Source organism: Sphaerodactylus townsendi, linkage group LG07 (genome assembly GCF_021028975.2).
Source record: "Sphaerodactylus townsendi isolate TG3544 linkage group LG07, MPM_Stown_v2.3, whole genome shotgun sequence".
NCBI lineage: Eukaryota > Metazoa > Chordata > Lepidosauria > Squamata > Sphaerodactylidae > Sphaerodactylus > Sphaerodactylus townsendi.
The window spans coordinates 16,129,165-16,147,133 of NC_059431.1; the positions used below are offsets into that span (position 1 = coordinate 16,129,165).

Below are 17,969 nucleotides of genomic sequence, written 5' to 3' on the forward strand. Positions count from 1 at the left end.
TGCAAAAGAAATTTTAAGGTAAACCTAGGGAGAACGTTATTCTTCGACTGGTTTTTCCTTCATAGAAAAGGTCTCTTTCTCACCTGCACAACAGCTCAACTATTACATGCCACCATGCGACAAACATCAATGTATGGAATAGTCCTAATTCTTACGATTGTTAGGTTTCTTTATCAACAAAGTTATTAACTTTCAAGCTCATATTTTTCTAAGAAGCAATGGGCAGATTCACACGAGCTTACTAGGGAACCGTTTGATTGCTCAACCCAGGCTATACTTTGCCTAGCTGACAAACCATTTAGAACAGACTAACTGGATGAAAAAATGGGTAATGAATGAATTGATAAGACTGTGAAACAATTCACACCTGCCTCAGTAAGCTTGGAAAGGCCTAGATCTCTATGGCCCAATCTCTCTCTCTCTTAGAACGGTTATGCCAGATGTCACTAGCAATCTCCATGTAAGAACATTTGCCCTGTTAAAATTATTAGGATCAATTCACACGGCCAGGTTAAGGCTCTCCTCAATTTTCTCACAATAAACCAATGCAAATATTCACAATTGCGAGCATAATGACAGCTGGAACAACTAGGATTCATGAAACAAGGACAAAATGGCTTCAAACGTATTTCCATTAATCACAATGAGTATAAAATTCAGCCTTTATTACTATGAAAACAGTCTGATAATACTGTTTCTGGTGGGTTACCCTGTAGAGCAGGAGCGCATTTAAGCATCTCCCTCTTTTTTTTGTACTGCTGCAGTTCGTCAGCGCAACATAATTTGAACCATAAATACCCAGAGAGTAAAGGTGAGAACCAACGGGAGTTTCAGCTGATCGATTGTTGCCGTTGTGGTCTGGAGAGTAGATCTTTAAAAGATGATAAAGAATTAATCTAAAGCCATTCATGTATGGATGCAGACAGAACTACGGCACATCTGTTGTAAGGGAAGACTGAAAAACCTCAGTTTCCTGGCGGCGACTACCTCAGGACACATGCCGTAAACAGTCCAAAGAGCTTCATTCCGAAGCTGTACCAGATACGCTCGCGATGATGATACTCCGGCCAATGTGCGACTTTTTCCTTATTTTCACAAAGAGTTGTAATCATTTGGCTGTTGCTTCCGGAATGCAACGCTGGTCTGGTAGGCTTTGCTCCAAACGTTTCGCCCATACATGTACGTCTCCTATTTTCATGATAGAACGCCACAGCTACTTCATATGGTTTTCGCCATTGAGCTTCGGAAAACCCCACAACAGCCCGTTGATTCTGACCATGGAAGCCTTTGACAGTACAGCTTTAATCATTCTTACAAATTTATTGCAGTGGGAGTGAATTCCACATGATGCTTTATATGTAAATATTGGGAGGGATCTTAAAGAAAGATTCCGTTATAAGTTTGACTCCTTTGATCACTGCAGCAGAGTTAAGAACTTTACAATAAGGGGAACAAAACCCCAGGACACTGGTAGATCGCAACAAGCTCTAAATAACATACCGGTTGCTATGAAAAGGGAATATTCAGTACCATGTAGAGTTTCTAATACAGGTTCTTTCTAAAAGAAATGCAAATTCATACTAATTTGTATGCCGGGCGGCCAGGTAAAACTGCTGTTATCAGTTAGCACATGTTTAACATCACAGATCACTGACTCTTATCACATCAAACAATTGTTATATAATGGGAAGCATGCTGGGAACTCATATAAGCTACTGCTTACTCTGAACGTAAGAGCTGTTCTTTTGAATCCCACATAGGCAATTAAATTAATTTAATGACTATCTCCCCATGTTAATCGGAGCTCGCTGGGGCACCACTGAAAACAGATTTTGCAATTCGCTACAATTCGGTGGTATGGGAATCGAGCTAATTTTTGTCTTTCTGGCCCATATATTAGTCAGACACGGATAATGCCAATTCTCATGAGAACTCAGTGGAACCCACTCTGCCCAGAAAATAAATTTACAGTGGTTCTTCTTTAAAAGATCAGCATGCACCCAAATTGGCCTCAGCAGTTTCAATACAATACTTGTTACTCACCCTAAGGCAAGGAAAGAGGTAAACAAAGGACTGCATTTGGAACCAGAAAGTGATAACCACTGTATGGCAATTTGGCATAAATGCTGACTTTTAAATACCAACCACTGCAAAGAAATAGAAGAAGCGGATCTTTGAAGGTTACCCGAGCTGAGTGGGATCTTCTTTTCTGCAAGCAGCTCTGATGTAGATGGGATAATGCTTAAATTGCCCAACCAAGCAGGTGAAAACTGATTATGCAGCCATCAAACGTTCAATCAGCACCCAAACTGAGACATCACGGGGTGTCAATTCCATAGGAAAGGCCCTCATGATCAATCTCCGACCGCAGACGGCTAAATCCACGGAACAACATCCCGGTGACACTGAGAAGAGCCAGAAAAGCAGCCTGGCATTATGAACTAGGGTAACGTCTAAAGAACCCTTGAAATCAAGAGGGAAAACACAGAACTCAAAGGCAAACCCTGACTCGATGAATCCTTTTCTCGGGGTTGCTGTGATTTTAAAATCATAGATGGACTTGCAGACAGGATTTGTTTTGCGAAATTCTGGACACAGCCCATCCCGTCTTTGCGATGGACACACATGGTACAGCTATAACTTGAAGGATAGGCCTGCTCTAAAAACTGTCATGATTTCCTCTAAGGAACCTCCCAACCACAGTTCTGCAGAAGGAGACAGGGTTCGCTAAGAGAACACTCACCACACTCTCAAATAGCCAATGTTTCTTGGATGAAGAAACAGCAGAGAAACTGGTTTTAGATCGGTTTAAGCTTGTACCGCAGATGTGTTCTTAAGAATCTAGCCTGTGTTTCAAGTGGAACAAGAGAAGCAGTATCCAGAAGATCCGCAGAACTAATTCTGCTATGGAATATCCTGCAAGATCCCATTTGTTTTTAAAGTAAGGAGAATGGAAAATTGGAAGGCATGGCCCCAAACCAACAGTTCACCCCAAATTATGAGCTTTTTCCAGAGAGCTTCTTTTACCGTATGGCAATGCTTATGTCATTCCATCACTGCCCGTTGGAATAAATCTGCTTAAATGTTTGTTAAGTTATTCTGACTCAAGTTCATGTAACAAAAGTGATCCCAAAGCAAAGATTTCCTTACAGATGCAAGTGCTTTCCCCAGTGCGTCGCCTGTCTGTGAACTTCCTGCAGCTCCGCTTCCTCTGTTTGCTGAAAAGCAAAACATCAAAAATAAAGGCAGGAAAGTAATTCAGTTTTCTATTCTTGGTCCACGTATCCATAATTCAAATGCATTTTAATTCTAATTGAATGACATGAATCATTAATTAGCATTAATTTTGTTCGCCGAGGAAGACCTCAAAAGTATTTCAAGCACCCAAGTTATGTCTCAGTGTGTATGTATATAGAAAGACATAGGTAGATTTTCTTTCTCCAAAGGGCTATTTAGACCTAATTTGTCATTCACTCTCCAAGACAGTCTCTGGGGGGAACACCAGAGTGAACCTGCGCACACAGAGTTCGTCTTTTGGGAGGCGGAAAATCACACACACACACATATCTAGGTTGGCCTGGGCCACTGAGCACGATGTGCGCGCACCGCGGTGAGAAGGGAGGACTCAGCTAGCGGGCCTGGTGCCTGTGCTCCGGGGTGGCTGCTGCCAGAGGGGGGGGGGCGCAGGGGAGGCAGAGATGCTAGAGAGGCACAGAGCGGTGCGCACGGGACTTGCTGGAGGCTAGAGCAGGCTGGCCACTGCTCAAGCAGGTGGGGAACAGGAAGAGGGAGCCAACCGTTTTTTTCTAAACTAAAACCTCAGCATTCAGGTTAAATTGCCGGGTTGGCACTTTCTGATAAATAAGTGCGGTTTGGGTTGCAATTTGGGCACTCGGTCTCAAAAAGGTTCGCCATCACTGTCCTATATCCTTCCCCATACGAATCTTACCATTAAAAAGGACATTGCAAAGAATCACAAAATTTTCCACTCAGTCGTTCTCTGCAACAAGGGATTTAAGAGTTTTCTCTCTACCATCTTTAATTTCTAGGTGTATGTGCATTCAGACCAAGGCAGTACAGTGCTGGATTCAAAAACAGGGTTTGGGATTTTTTCTAAAGAAACTTTGTCAAGGAAGCCAGTATTGTCATGAAGGAGCAGAGAGGAAAGAAACCACAACAATTTTGCCACATTTATTTTCCTGACTGTTTTTGCCACATTCTCCTGGGAAAACATCAAAAAGTGAGAACTAGACCTGCATGATCAGTCACTCAAAAATAGGTGAAAAGATGGGAGATTACTAAGTGGTAGAAGATCACAAAAATAAAATTCATCACACTTATATAATATTGATAATTTATGACAATTTTAGATATGCTTGTCAATCAAACGCTCCTCTGAAATAGCTACTTTTTCATTTCTTTTAATTTTCATGAACAATTGGAGAAACAATTTCCATGCTTCTAATTTGCTTTAGTAAATTTCCCTCTTTTTTTTTTGTTAATTCCATATGCTATTTTATATAATCGCCACAATGGTTATTAATTTTGCCATCAATGTTTCTATTGAATTTCATTAAAATGTTTGGGGTAAAGGACTACTACAGCTATGTTCTAAAGATGGAGAATAGCTTTTAAAAGGGCTTGGACAGATTTATGGAGGAGAAGTCAATCTATGGCTACCAATCTTGATCCTCCTTGATCTCAGATTGCAAATGCCTTAGCAGATCAGGTGCTCAGGAGCAGCAGCAGCAGAAGGCCCTTGCTTTCACATCCTGCATGTGAGCTCCCAAAGGCACCGGGTGGGCCACTGCGAGTAGCAGAGTGCTGGACTAGATGGACTCTGGTCTGATCCAGCAGGCTAGTTCTTATGTTCTTAATAAAAGACGCACAAAATTTTCAAATTATACTGGTCATGAAATTTGGTAACATGTTTTACGTTTCAGTGATGGGAAAGTAAAGTTCCAAGTGACTTCCCAAAGCTCTAGGGAGCCAGTGACTGACCTTCACTCTCAATGCAGCTTCCCACAATTGTGCAATAATATTGGAGCCACAGAAACACACACAAAAACTATTGCCATGGGTTGAGAGCTGATTGAACTGTGCTGACCTCTCAGTACAGATGGGTAATGACTCTCGCTAGAGTAAGTATTAGAATCCTATGGGATCCTGTGTGTGCAGGATCCCAAACGGCAAGCACCAGAGTTTGCTGTCCACAATGACTTGCCTATGCACCGCAAATTATAAGACAAACTAAGGAATCACCAACTTTCCATGGAAAGTAGACAAGAGTGGCTGCTCAGTTATCGAATAAACCTGTACACTTAAACTAAAGAACTTGGATTTAAATAAATTCAATTACACTATTTAAAGCCTCTGTTCAGGTTATTCAGACTTAGGATAGGTAGCTTGTTTCTCCATCTAAGTACTTTCATTGAGTAGACAACTTGCTTGGATCCAAAAGACTCATAACGCACATCTCCATAGTCTGGCTATAGATAACTGAAAACAGCAGTTCCAGTATCCTTTGATATTAACCAAACTGTTGCAGAACCAGGATGGTGTAGTCCTTAGAGAGCTGGACTTCGGAGACTCAGGTATGAAAGCCCACTTAGATATGGAAGCCTACTGGGCAACCATCAGCCATTCTTACGTTCTCAGCCTAACTTACCTCACAGAGTTGCTGTGAAGGTAAAATGGAGGCGTGGAAAAGAATATAAGCCATTTTGGGTAGCCATTAAGCAAAAAAGCAAGGTACAAATGTCGTAAATAAACAAGTTTTTAAAAAACACCTTAAAAATTGACCAACCTCTTTTAATTTTTTTAATACATGACAAATATTAATGAAAACCATGAAAAATGTGTCCTTTTCAAAAGAAGAGAACTTTTCTGATCATCCAATTATATAAAAAGCTAGCCATGATGGTGAATCTCACTTCCAGCCAATCGCAATGCACACAAGACTTGGGGGTGGGGCTTACACAGGAAGGGTAAAAAACAACACAAAACAGCAGAATGTGGCAGCTACTCTCTCACACACCAGCCTTTCTCCCCCACTGCTGAGTAATTGTGGTCACTGAACCATCGGCAGCTGCCTGTTAAGGCCTTGGCTGCTCCCAGTAGGAGAATCATGACTGCTGTTAGTTGCAACTGCGCTGTTAACTGTTGTGTGGAGATACAGGCATCCGGGAAGAGGAGCAGGGAACCAGGAAGAGGAAAGGGGAACTGATAACATGGGGTCAAGGGGGGAGGAAAGGCAGGAGGGGTTGGCCGCCTTGGTGGCTGCCGTTACCCCTTCAACACTTTTCTAGAGTCTGTTGTATTTGTTCATACAATGGGCTTCACTGCTAGTCTAGAATATAGTGTCATCTGTAACTCTGAGTACTAGACTTTCATTTCTCAGAAACCAAAGATCTCATATCCAGTAAGAGCACACAGATTGCCCAAAAATATTGAAATGACACTCAAAAGATATTTCTTTCCCATCCTCATCTATCTATACTCGTCGTAGGTGAGGGTTTAGAACCATTTCTTTATGTAACCTTAAATTAATGTAGCTTTTCTAAATAAATAGAGCAGGCTCTCAAGAAATGCAGGGATATGATAATATTTAAAGGCAGTCGGCAGACTGATGAGAGATTCTTGAGTATGAAACTGAGTGGGTACTGTGAATACCTTGCTGAATTACTTTTTTTCCCCATTTACTATTGCACTGAGTCTCTTTTGTAGAAGAAGACCATGAAATGAAGACAGATATTGATTCTGGTAAATTCAGTGATGGCAAAAGATCAGGAAAAGAAGGTCAAGGAGGTAGATGAACTGAAATTCTTCTTTCAACTGTTTTTCTAGGTTGTTAAAGTAGGTTTGCAATGATAAAATTTCAAATGTGCTACTTGATCATACCAAATCTCTGAAGCTTCTATGCAAGCATAAAGATACATGCAGAATTAGGGTGCAATTTATACATCTAATTGTTCAGCATATTTGTTCATTTAATATATTTTTATTGCACCCTTCCTATATTGAGCTCAGAGTAGCTTACACTGTTCTCCCCTCCTCTATCTTATCCTAACAGCCCTGTGAGATAGGTTAGGCTGAGGGAGTGTACCACACGGTCACCCATGGCAGAGTGGGGTGAACCCAAATTTCCCAGATCCTAACCCGACGCCTCAACCAAACCATGCTGCCTTTCAACCACGCTAAAACCAGGAACAATCTAAATATGAACATTCTTGCAGTGCATCCAGATGACCTGATCTAGACCATCCTGGCCTACACGGTTCCGCTCTAAATTTACTGCACCAGGGACTGCAGCTATGTGGAGTTTCAGACATCTGCAGCAGTTGGACAAACAGCAGCATGCATTTCACTACACAGCCACAAGATACCGCTAGGCTGCAGGGCCACGAAATTAATCTCCCTACATCACCCGATGCTGCAGACAATTGGCTCTTGCAACCATGTTTTTTTCTCCATCAGCTACCACGTGGCAGATGGTTGCTTGACTCCTCCACAAAAATCTTGGAAACCTACTGCTAATTGGATCCAGAAAGTCACTAAGCAAAATCCTTCCAAACTCAAGGCAGAAATCTATGCATCGTTTATGCAACACGGTCCCTCAATATAGTTTTCTCAAGCAGGCAGCTGACATAAACAAGAGTTACCTTTGCTAAAATAAAAGATCGCCTCAACTGGCTTAAACAACTTAACCAAGCCAACCACTTGGGATGCTACATAGAAAAGCCTTCCTACTCGGCTTACCATGTGATCATATTGGCAACAGGTTTGTCCAGTGTAATCTTGGTGCTCAATGGGAACTTAAAAACATCTGGGAATTCAAATCTGTTGCCAACTCTTGATTATGTAATCCTGAATGATATATTTATTTAAATAATATATTTCCTGCTTTTCAACCTACAGAAAGGTTACCAAAAAGGTCCCTAATGACACCAACCCACAATATAAGAATTCTATACTAAAATTATTATTATTATTATTATTATTATTATTATTATTATTATTATTATTAATTGGGTTTATAGACCGCCTTCCCGCGAAGGGCTCAGGGCGGTGAACAACATATAACAGAGCACAATAATAAATTAAAATCCAATAAGTATAAGTTAATATGGCTCTAATAATAAACCCTATCTTATTAAAAATATAACATTATTAAACTTAGCATTAAACTAACATTAAAACAAGATGGCGCCAGCTTCAGTTCACCCAGAGCCCCAGAGGGGGGATGAGGCGGTGGATCCACTTGATGTTATAATAAAGGAGAGGAGGAGAGGGAGGGGGCCCCTATCAACGGCTAGGCTCCCCAAAGGCCCGGTGGAACAGCTCTGTCTTACAGGCCCTGCAGAACTTACAGGCCCTGCGGATATTATCAAAATATCAATATTAACAATCCCAATGTTCCAAAATTACAACCAAATGTCAAAGCAACAAAAATAAACAAATAAAGCAATTAAAAAAACCCCAACAACCCCAAATATGATAGATCAGACCATTTGGTCATGCTGGCAGGGTCTGATGGGAATTGTAGTCCATAACATCTGGAGTGCCAAAGGTTTGCCACCACTGAACTAGACTGACTTGGTAGAAAGACTTTTTGCAGCTGCGTTAACTTGCTTCTTGAGTAGTAAAGCTGGATCCAGTGTGACCACAGGTCTAGTTCATAAGATGGCCCCTAACCTGGATACAGCTGACACGGCCACCTGGATGCACACCAAAGTAACACTGAGGCTAGACTACTATAATGCATTGTTCACTGGCCTCTTCTCAAAAGCAACTCAGAAACTCCAACTAGTCCAGAATGTTGTGACTCAGCTATACTTGGGAGCTAGACAGAGCATGCGTATTACTCCCATTCTGCAGATGCCCCATTGGCTATGCACCTGTTACCAGGCTCAGTTTAAGGTATTGGCCATCACGTAAAAAGGCCTCGACTCCTCTTATTTGTAGGCCCATCTCTCTCCTGACGTCCTGCCACAACAACTTCATTCAAGTCAGCAGGGGCTTCTGCAGGTACCAACCTGCGAAAGGGCAAAATCAACCCTGCTAGTACACGTGCTTTCTCCACTGCTGCTCCCAAAATGACCTGCTTTTCAATCTCATCCAGGAAAGGACAGAGATGTGGAAATGGAATGTAATGGGCGACGTGTAGCTTAATCCCCCTCATTTCTGGCATCGTAGACTTCCATTAAAGTCTGAGTACACGCTCCACTTTTTTTTTTAGAAACTAAACATTGGGGATATAACAGTATTATACAACAACCCATCCAGAGGCTAACTTCAGCGCACTAGCTTCGCAGCCGGATAAAAAACCTGGCAGATTAAACAATGCCACTGGAATCTTGCCACAGATTCCAGTTGTATCAGATGTACCGTAAGAAGCTCAGAAAAATCCCATGATCCAGAATCTACACACATCTTCCCAGACAGGTCTCTGTACTGTTAAAATTTTAAGACACCAGACAGAAAACTTGGGTCATTTTGATACTTGATATATATCCCGTCTTCCTAAGATAAGATACACTGACACAGCAGGATAAAAATCCACGTTCCTTCTGTGCCATATGACAGTTTATCATCCCTGTGCACTAAAGCTTAACATGCTTGTAAAAAAAATTAAGTGCAGTATTATATGACTGTTCTAATAATAAAATCACAGCAAAAGCACGGCCTCGAGGGAAAGCACACATCATGTTTCCACTAAAAAAGCCACATACTGCCACGCATCGTGTCATTCAAACATGTCATTTAAAGTCAGAGTGGAAAGCAGGATTAATACATGAATGGGGCCTGGTATTCTGGAGTAATCTTTAACATATGCTACATTAAATCTATCTTGTAAGTGGCTGCTTAAATTCCACATAGATTTGAACCTTTGAAAACATAATACTTTGCTCGGTCTTAAAGCATCGCTTTGAGTTAATAGCCTACTGTGCTCTGTTTGGAAAAAATGTCTTTCGCTTGGGAATCTTGAATTCAGTTCACTTTGGGACACAGACATAGGCTCATTCCGCACATGCAGAATAATGCACTTTCAAACTGCCTTCAGTGCTCTTTGAAGCTGTGCGGAATAACAAAATCCACTTGCAAACAGTTGTGAAAGTGGTTTGAAAACGCATTATTTTGCCTGTGCGGAAAGGGCCATAGTTTGGGCAAGTACTTTCCCTGTGGATAGAAATCCCATTGGGTCAGTGGCAGAGCATCTGTTCTGGATGCCGGAAGTTTCAAGTTCGCCCCTCAGTATCACCAGGTTTTGTTATGAAAGAATCAGGTAAGAGGTGATGTGAAATATCTCAGACCCTTCAAGAGCACTGCTAGTTCTAGCAGACAACGTTGATGCTGAACGGCCGACTCAGGATAAGACAGCTTTCTGGGTTCGCTCGTTTCAGTACATTTGAGATGGTGATATACAAGTCATGTAATATAGCAAATAATCTTTTCCAGAAATTAAAACAATGGAGAACAAAGGTAATAACTGGGTGAGCAATTCTAGTTCTGCTAAAATTGACTGACATTTCCTATTGGCAATGAGTTTCCCCCAGGACTCTCCAATCTTTTGCAGCCCGTGGGCACCTTTAGAATTCTGAAATGAGGCAATAGGTGCAGCTACAAAATGGCTGCCACGCAAGGTGCAAGGAAGTCAACCACAAAATATCAGGGAGGAAGGTCATGCATAAATCTTAACAAGAACTCTTCAATACCGTAGGGAGAACTTCTAATCAAGAGCATACATTTTAAGATGAGCACGTTGTTTAAAAATATTTTCTTGCATACATAGAGAAGTCGTGCAGTGAGGATCCTTGCGCTGCTGCTGAAGTCAATCAGATTGCCAATGGCCAACTTGGATGCCCCCATCTGGCCCTCTCCACTTTCTAAAAATTCTTGGTGGGTGTTAGGAGAGGTGCTAACGGGCACCTAAGCACCTATCAGAGCCAGTTTGGGGACTTCCAATTTAAGCAGTCGCTCTGTTTCACTCACAATACTTCTGGAAAATGTGGGGGTTTTTTGGACCATCTACTGAAGCCCATTTTCCTCCTCATAGAAAACATAAAAGTGTGTAATCATGGAGATGACAGAGGCAGTATATTTCCACCTTTCAACTCACCCATGATGCTATCTGTTCCGTTTGCAGGTGGTGTACAGGAAGAAGTGTTGTAATGGGACGTGCCACTGCGGTGGAACGTGGACATTGGAGGAAGACTGGAATTGATGTCTGCTGAGGAGTGTGATGGGTAGCTCTACAACAGAAAACCAAGGCAAAAGACCCTTTCAGATGACAAAGAACTCACAACGGTTGGGTCCATGTGGCTTTTGAATGACTATTATGTTTCTTTGTCTTGCCATGTACCGAAAATTTACCAGGCAGATTTTCCTGCTTCAAAACAGGGATGGGACGTTAAAGATAAAGGCAGTGCAAGCACGGGGTCATTACTGACCCACAGGGTTACCACGTTTACTAGGCAAACCGTGTGCACAGGGTGGTTTGCCACTGCCTTCCCCAGTTGTCTACACTTTACCTCCAGCAAGCTGTATATACATTTTACTGACTTCGGAAGGATGAGTCAATCTTGAGGCGGCTACCTGAAACCAACTTTCATTTGGATCAAAGCTGTTGACTGCAGTTTACCATTCTGTGCCATGAAGCACATTCTGACACACTAATCTACATGTATGTTGTGGCTATATATGCCTCTGAAACAAGACTATAGCATCAGTCATGACAGGTTTGGAATGTCAGCCTTTGAGAGTAAGGCATAGTCCTGGGCTACCTCCACCAAGAGATGTGAAGGCACAGGGTGGGTAGAAAAAACTTGAGGGGGGGGGATGGTTTGTCCCCTCTCCAAAAATCCCTGTCTCCAGCGTGGTATAGTGGTTAAGATCAGGTGCGCTCTAATCTGGAGAACCGGGTTTGATTCCTCACTCAGCCACTTGAGTTGTGGAGGCTTATCTGGTGAACCAGATTAGCTTGCACACTCCAACACATGCCATCTGGGTGACCTTGGGCTAGTTATTGTTCTTCAGAGCTCTCTCAGCCCTACCCATCTCACAGGGTGTTTGTGGGTGGGGGAAAGGGAAAGGAGCTTGTAAGCCTTACAGGAGACTCAAATCCAAACTCCTCTTCTTCTTCCAGTTTTTCAACAGGAAAAAATGGAAGTTTGGGGGAGCACTCAAAATGTTGACAGCTACAGTCCCTATGTATGCTGTGGACAGATACATAATATTTTCAACGATATTTTTATTGTTTAAAAGTGGCTCATTTCTCCCATAATTATTATGTTAAGATGCCTACAATGACAATACCCGACTGAAGAGCTTAATATTTTCATTGCTGTTAATTCAGCATCTGAATATGTTGCTGTTGTGACTGTTTGAGATTATTTCTGTCTAAATAATGCACTTTCTATTTATTACTACAACAATTGTTTTCTATTCTCAACATCCCCCTCCCCTCCAGATAGCAAAAAATAAGGCATATGAGCTCATGTTGTTCAGGGTACAGTAGCTTATGGCTCTCCCTCTAATATTGGGTAAATTTACAATTTTGCTTGCAGAAAACAAAAGCATCTACGGTGTTAAATTTCACAAAGATGGCAAACAGTACAACTGCGTACACTAAGTCACAAATGATGCATTTTGTTTTGTTTCAAGCAGTCAAATAAATTGTGGTTTGATATGGAAGAAAGAATAATTTCCATTGTTCACAAAATGCCCATTCCTTCATTTTGAAAAGCCACAGGGAAAAAAAACAAACCTCTATTCTTGTTTTTCAGAGTGCGCAAAACAGCTCACAACAGTAAAAATGAAAACCATGAACATCAGTTAAACTAAAACAGCTAAATCCAACAGGGGATACAACAATATCCATCATGGCAAAGATGGACCAAATGAAAATCAGTTAAATACAAAATGTTATCAGTACTGTGAAAAGCATCGAATGTAAACAGTGTAAATGCTCAGTGACTACAGCATAAATGGTCCAAATATGGGACAGAGACCTGGGTTCAAATGCCCACTTCACCATGAAAGATAATTGGGTCAAAAGGGGCTTGTTACCCTTTCAGCATGAACTACCTCACAACATTGTTATGCGGCTAAAATGGAAGCAACTAGACATACACTTTCCTAAGCCCCTTGGCTCGACCTTAGCAAGTATCTGGATTGGAGACATCCAAGGACTACGAGGTTCACGATGCAGAGACAGGAGCAGCAGTGGAGTAGGAGGTTAAGAGCTCGTGTATCTAATCTGGAGGAACCGGGTTTGATTCCCTGCTCTGCCGCTTGAGCTGTGGAGGCTTCTCTGGGGAATTCAGATTAGCCTGTACACTCCCACCCATGCCAGTTGGGTGACCTTGGGCTAGTCACAGTTCTTTTGAGCTCTCTCAGCCCCACCTACCTCACAGGGTGTTTGTTGTGAGGGGGGAAGGGCAAGGAGATTGTAAGCCCCTTTGAGTCTCCTGCAGGAGAGAAAGGGGGGATATAAATCCAAACTCTTCTTCTTCTTCTTCAATGGCAAACCACCTCCAAATGTTTCTTGCCTTGAAAAGTCTACTGGGTTGCCATAAGACAGCAGTTGTCTATGCTTTACCCTCAGGAAGCTGAGTACTCATCCTAACAACCTAAGAAGGATGGAAGGCTGAGACAATCTTGAGCTGGCTACCTGGAACCGATTTCTGTCATGATCGAACTCAGGTTGTGAGCAGACCGTTGACTGTTGCACTGCAGCTTACCACTTTGTGTCACAGGCGTTCTTATTTATTTCATTATTTATATCCCGCCTTTTTCCCCAATGGGGAGCCAAGCAGCTTGCATAATTCTCTTCTCCTCCTTTATTCTCACAACAACCCTGAAAGGCAGGTTAGACTGAGAATGTGTGACTGGCCCAAGGTTACCCAGGAAGCTTCTAAGGCAGAGTGGGGACTTGAACCTGGATTTCCCAGATCCTAGCCCAAGCACTATGCCATGCTGGCTCTCGGACTAGAAAACAAGCTCAATCTTTATTACAATCCCAGGCTCGTTCCGCACTTTCAAACTGCTGTCAGTGCTCTTTGAAGCTGTGCGGAATAGCAAAATCCACTTGCAAACAGTTGTGAAAGTGGTTTGAAAATGCATTATTTTGCCTGTGCAGAAGGGGCCCAAGATCAGAGAACAAATGCAGCAATCATGTAGTCTACAGTGATCGTATTAAGCAGTACTCGATATAGGCAATATGCAATGTTTAAAATACAAAATTAAATACTGGGTTATTGAAACTGAACCACAGTTTTCTATGCATGCTGTAGCACCTTAAAGGTAGCTTCGCTGGAGCTATCCGCAAGAAGGACGGAAATATATATAAGTGGTTTGTTCTGCCTGGGTATTTAGACAGACTAAGAGGAGGAAGAAGGAGGAGGAGATTGCATTTATGCCCCACCTTCCTCTCCTGTAAGGAGACTCAAGGTGGCTTACAAGCTCCTTTCCCTTCCTCTCTCCACAACAGACACCTTGTAAGGTAGATGGGGCTGAGAGAATTCCAAAGAACTGTGACTAGCCCAAGGTCACCCAGCAGGTTTCATGTGTAGGAGAGGGGAAACAAATCCAGTTCACCTGATAAGAGTCCGCCGCTCTTGTGGAGGGGTGGGAAATGGTTTTCCAGATTAGAGTCCACCTGCTCTTAACCGCCACACCAAACTGGCTCTCATGAGAAAACTTCAGCAGGATTGGTTGATATGCACACAACCTCGCTTCGCCCTCCACAAGCTTTCAGTTTTTTTGAACGTGGTCTTACCAAGCGGTCGTGAGGATGAAGACTGCAGTAGCTACTGGATTGTGGAATATGAGAAGAATTGCCCAACATCCCGCCATAACTAGGCTGATTCATCCCACTGGAGGAGCTCCACGGATCACTGCTGTGATGACCGTCTGCAAACGGAAAGAAAAACAGAGCTCCTCTGAAGGCTTGGTGATCTAACATTTTTACGTTGTGTTCCCCAGCAAATGTTAAAATTAGCATTCTAATAGGGTCTGATGCACACCTAATGTGTTACTTGAGTTGCATAACGGTTTTACGTTAAAAGACGGTAATCTCAAACGGGAAGCTCTAAATCACCCTCTTGCTTCCTAAGGGCTACACTAATTTTGTATAAGTACATGTGCACGGTAAAAGGTTTGCTAAACTGAACAGCAAATGACATTTCTCAAATCACAGCAAATGAGTCACAGGCCTTTCTGAGCAGAGGCTCCCCCCGCCCTTCTCGTTAGTACTATTTTTATTCAGAACCTTGTGCTGTTACAAATCTCTGCTGTAACAAAAAAGGGAACTTAAATTGCGCTTTTGTTGTTTGTTCAGCACAGCACCAATGAACGGGATACGCGCAAAAGAGGATTTAGTTTTCCTGCTTTTCGGAAACGTACTGCAGGGGTTTGGGGTTTTTGGGGGGAACCCTAAAGGAAAGACAAGGCATCACCACGCCGCATTTTTCACCTTCTCGCGAGGTGTCCTGCTATAAATCCTTGCATAATATTTATGGGCTCGCTCATGGATTGGGGATCTGCAAAATATACACAGACTCCCCATTTCTTCTAGAAAAAATTGCGCTTCACGTGTGCATTATCTCATTTTTAAATAGGAAAAATCTACAAATCCTTTTGTCTGGCTGTCATGGAGGATTACGGTTGGCTGGTGCATAATAGCTTCAAGTATGACTGTCGTACCCCTTCCAGACAGACAGACAGACAGACAGACAGACAGACAGACAGACAGACAGACAGACAGACAGACAGACAGACAAACAGACAAGAGGAACAAAACATGGGAAATCAGAACATGGTGCCCACTTTACCGTCCTTTAGCTACCAAATCGAGACATTTTTGTTCACTCGGGCTTAAAGGATTTCATCTTTTAAAGCTGTTTTCATGGTCTGTTTCAAACCTACGCACTATTCCATGGATATCATGTTGATGCTAAGGGTAGTGCAATCTGGGGGGGGAGGGGCGTAGTTGTGCCACAGTAGGAGATGGCACAGCTGTACCCCCTCCCAAGAGGTTTGCTGCACTGACTGCAATACTGGCCCCTGGAAGTGGCCCATGCAGCCCAATGGGTTGTGCCATTAATTTGGCAGTGTAAATCCATGCCAGAAAATGGGGGCGTTTCCAGGCTTGAAGGTCTCAGGAAGCCGACAAAGGTGGTTCCACCTCCAGGAACACCCATTCTGCGCCGACATGAGCTCCTGCACTGGAGGAGCATTGCCGCAACCGCTGTGCTGGCACCCATCACACAGCTCCCCAATTTTTTGATAAATCTAGAGCAGATCTGGGGAAAGGCAGCATATAAATGATCAGAATAAAGAAATGGAAACCACGGAAACCAAAAAAATCTTGATTTCAAAGCACAGTGGTGGATCTTCTTTAGATTTATTGTCCTATTTGCCATTGGTATTGAAAATCCAAATGTACAATGAAACATAATCCAGGCAACAGGAAGAGCCCCTTGATGGGATTTCCAGTTTTAAAAAAAGGGACAGCTGGTGTTCGTTACAAACATTACCTGCCAAAATAATTGTAAAATAATTTTTGAAAGCATATAGGGTTTACAGCTTAGTACCTGTTGGTTGTCAAGCAGGGTTTACGTAAATTAACTATCCCCCCACACCTTCTTCTCTTGGGGAGAGAACAGGTAGGACTTCCCTTCCTGAACACTGTGAAAGCAGATTGGTTGTGAGGGCCAAGAGTGGCTCAGATGAATTTAGGGGCCCCTTGCCACGCAACAGATGAAGAGGTTATTTCTTAGGCAAGGCGAAAAAGAAGAAGAAGAAGAAGAAGAAGAAGAGGAGGAGGAGGAGGAGGAGGAAGAGGAGGAGTTTGGATTTATGCCCCCCCTTTCTCTCCTGCAGGAGACTCAAAGCGGCTTACGATCTCCTTTCCCTTCCCCCCTCACAACAAACACCCTGTGAGGTAGGTGGGGCTGAGAGAGCTCCGTAGAGCTGTGACTAGCCCAAAGTCACCCAGCTGGCGTGTGTGGGAGCGTACAAGCTAATCTGAATTCCCCAGATAAGCCTCCACAGCTCAGGCGGCAGAGTGGGGAATCAAACCCGGTTCCTCCAGATTAGATACACGAGCTCTTAACCTCCTACGCCACTGCTGAGGAGATCGTTTTCTCCGGTGTTCCTCGATTAATGGAACTGAGAGGAGGCCAAAGAGTATAGTTCAGAGCTCTTATGTCACTACCAGATGTTCCTGTGAGGATCATGAATTCCTGCACTCATCACTACCCTGTACATTTAATTACTGGGGGCTGGGGAGGCTAACTTCATGCTCACAGAGTGCTCCTCAGATGCAGAGGCTGGTGCCAGTCTGCAACAAGGAACACAAAGCAAACGATACTCATTGTGTAGCCTTGGTATTACCTGTCCACCTCAATTACCTCTCAGTGTTACAGGAGGACAACATTGTGGGAGAAACCATGTGTACCACCATGAGCGATTTGGAGGAGGACTAGGCTAAGGTGATGGGAAAGGGCAAGACATAAATCCCAAAACGACAGAGGAATATCACACCACAGGGAAACACTACCAGACAGACAGACAACAAAACAGACGACAAGTTAGACAAGACAGGGAATTTCTGTACCACAAACACAAGGAGGGGCTAAAGGTCCTTGCTCTCCCTTTTGAGGCAGGAAAAATACTGACCTAACATGGAGAACAAGGACAAGACAGGAAGTTGAAAAATTACAAGATCCTGCCTCCCCGTGATTGGGGTACGAAATCACCCATCCAAGATGGCTTCTGCCTCCAGGAGAACAAACATGTTAGTACCCTACTGTGACTCTGAATCTGGATTACAGCTTTTAATGTATGGAATGTGCCAAATCCTTGATGCTTTGTTTGTCCCATTTTACAATACTCATTTTACAAATGGAGACTCAAGAACAGCGAATATCATCTTCTCGACAGTGAATGGAGTGTAGCATAGAAAT

The 17,969-nt window shown here is 42.9% G+C and overlaps 1 protein-coding gene across 13 annotated transcripts in view; it reads right to left on the reverse strand.

The window, feature by feature from the left end:
* The window catches only part of TCF4 (transcription factor 4), a 422,824-nt gene that overhangs the window by 51,382 nt on the left and 353,473 nt on the right, over window positions 1–17,969 (reverse strand). For 12 of the 13 annotated variants that reach the window (XM_048502995.1, XM_048502992.1, XM_048502991.1 and 9 more), the window contains 3 exons: window positions 14,780–14,913; window positions 11,120–11,252; window positions 3,151–3,218 (listed from right to left, as the gene is read on the reverse strand). In XM_048502995.1, coding sequence (XP_048358952.1) covers window positions 3,151–3,218; window positions 11,120–11,252; window positions 14,780–14,913 — 335 coding nt within the window. Of the gene's footprint in view, window positions 1–798; window positions 872–3,150; window positions 3,219–11,119; window positions 11,253–14,779; window positions 14,914–17,969 lie in introns of all 13 variants that reach the window. The other variant, XM_048502999.1, reaches the window with a different exon arrangement.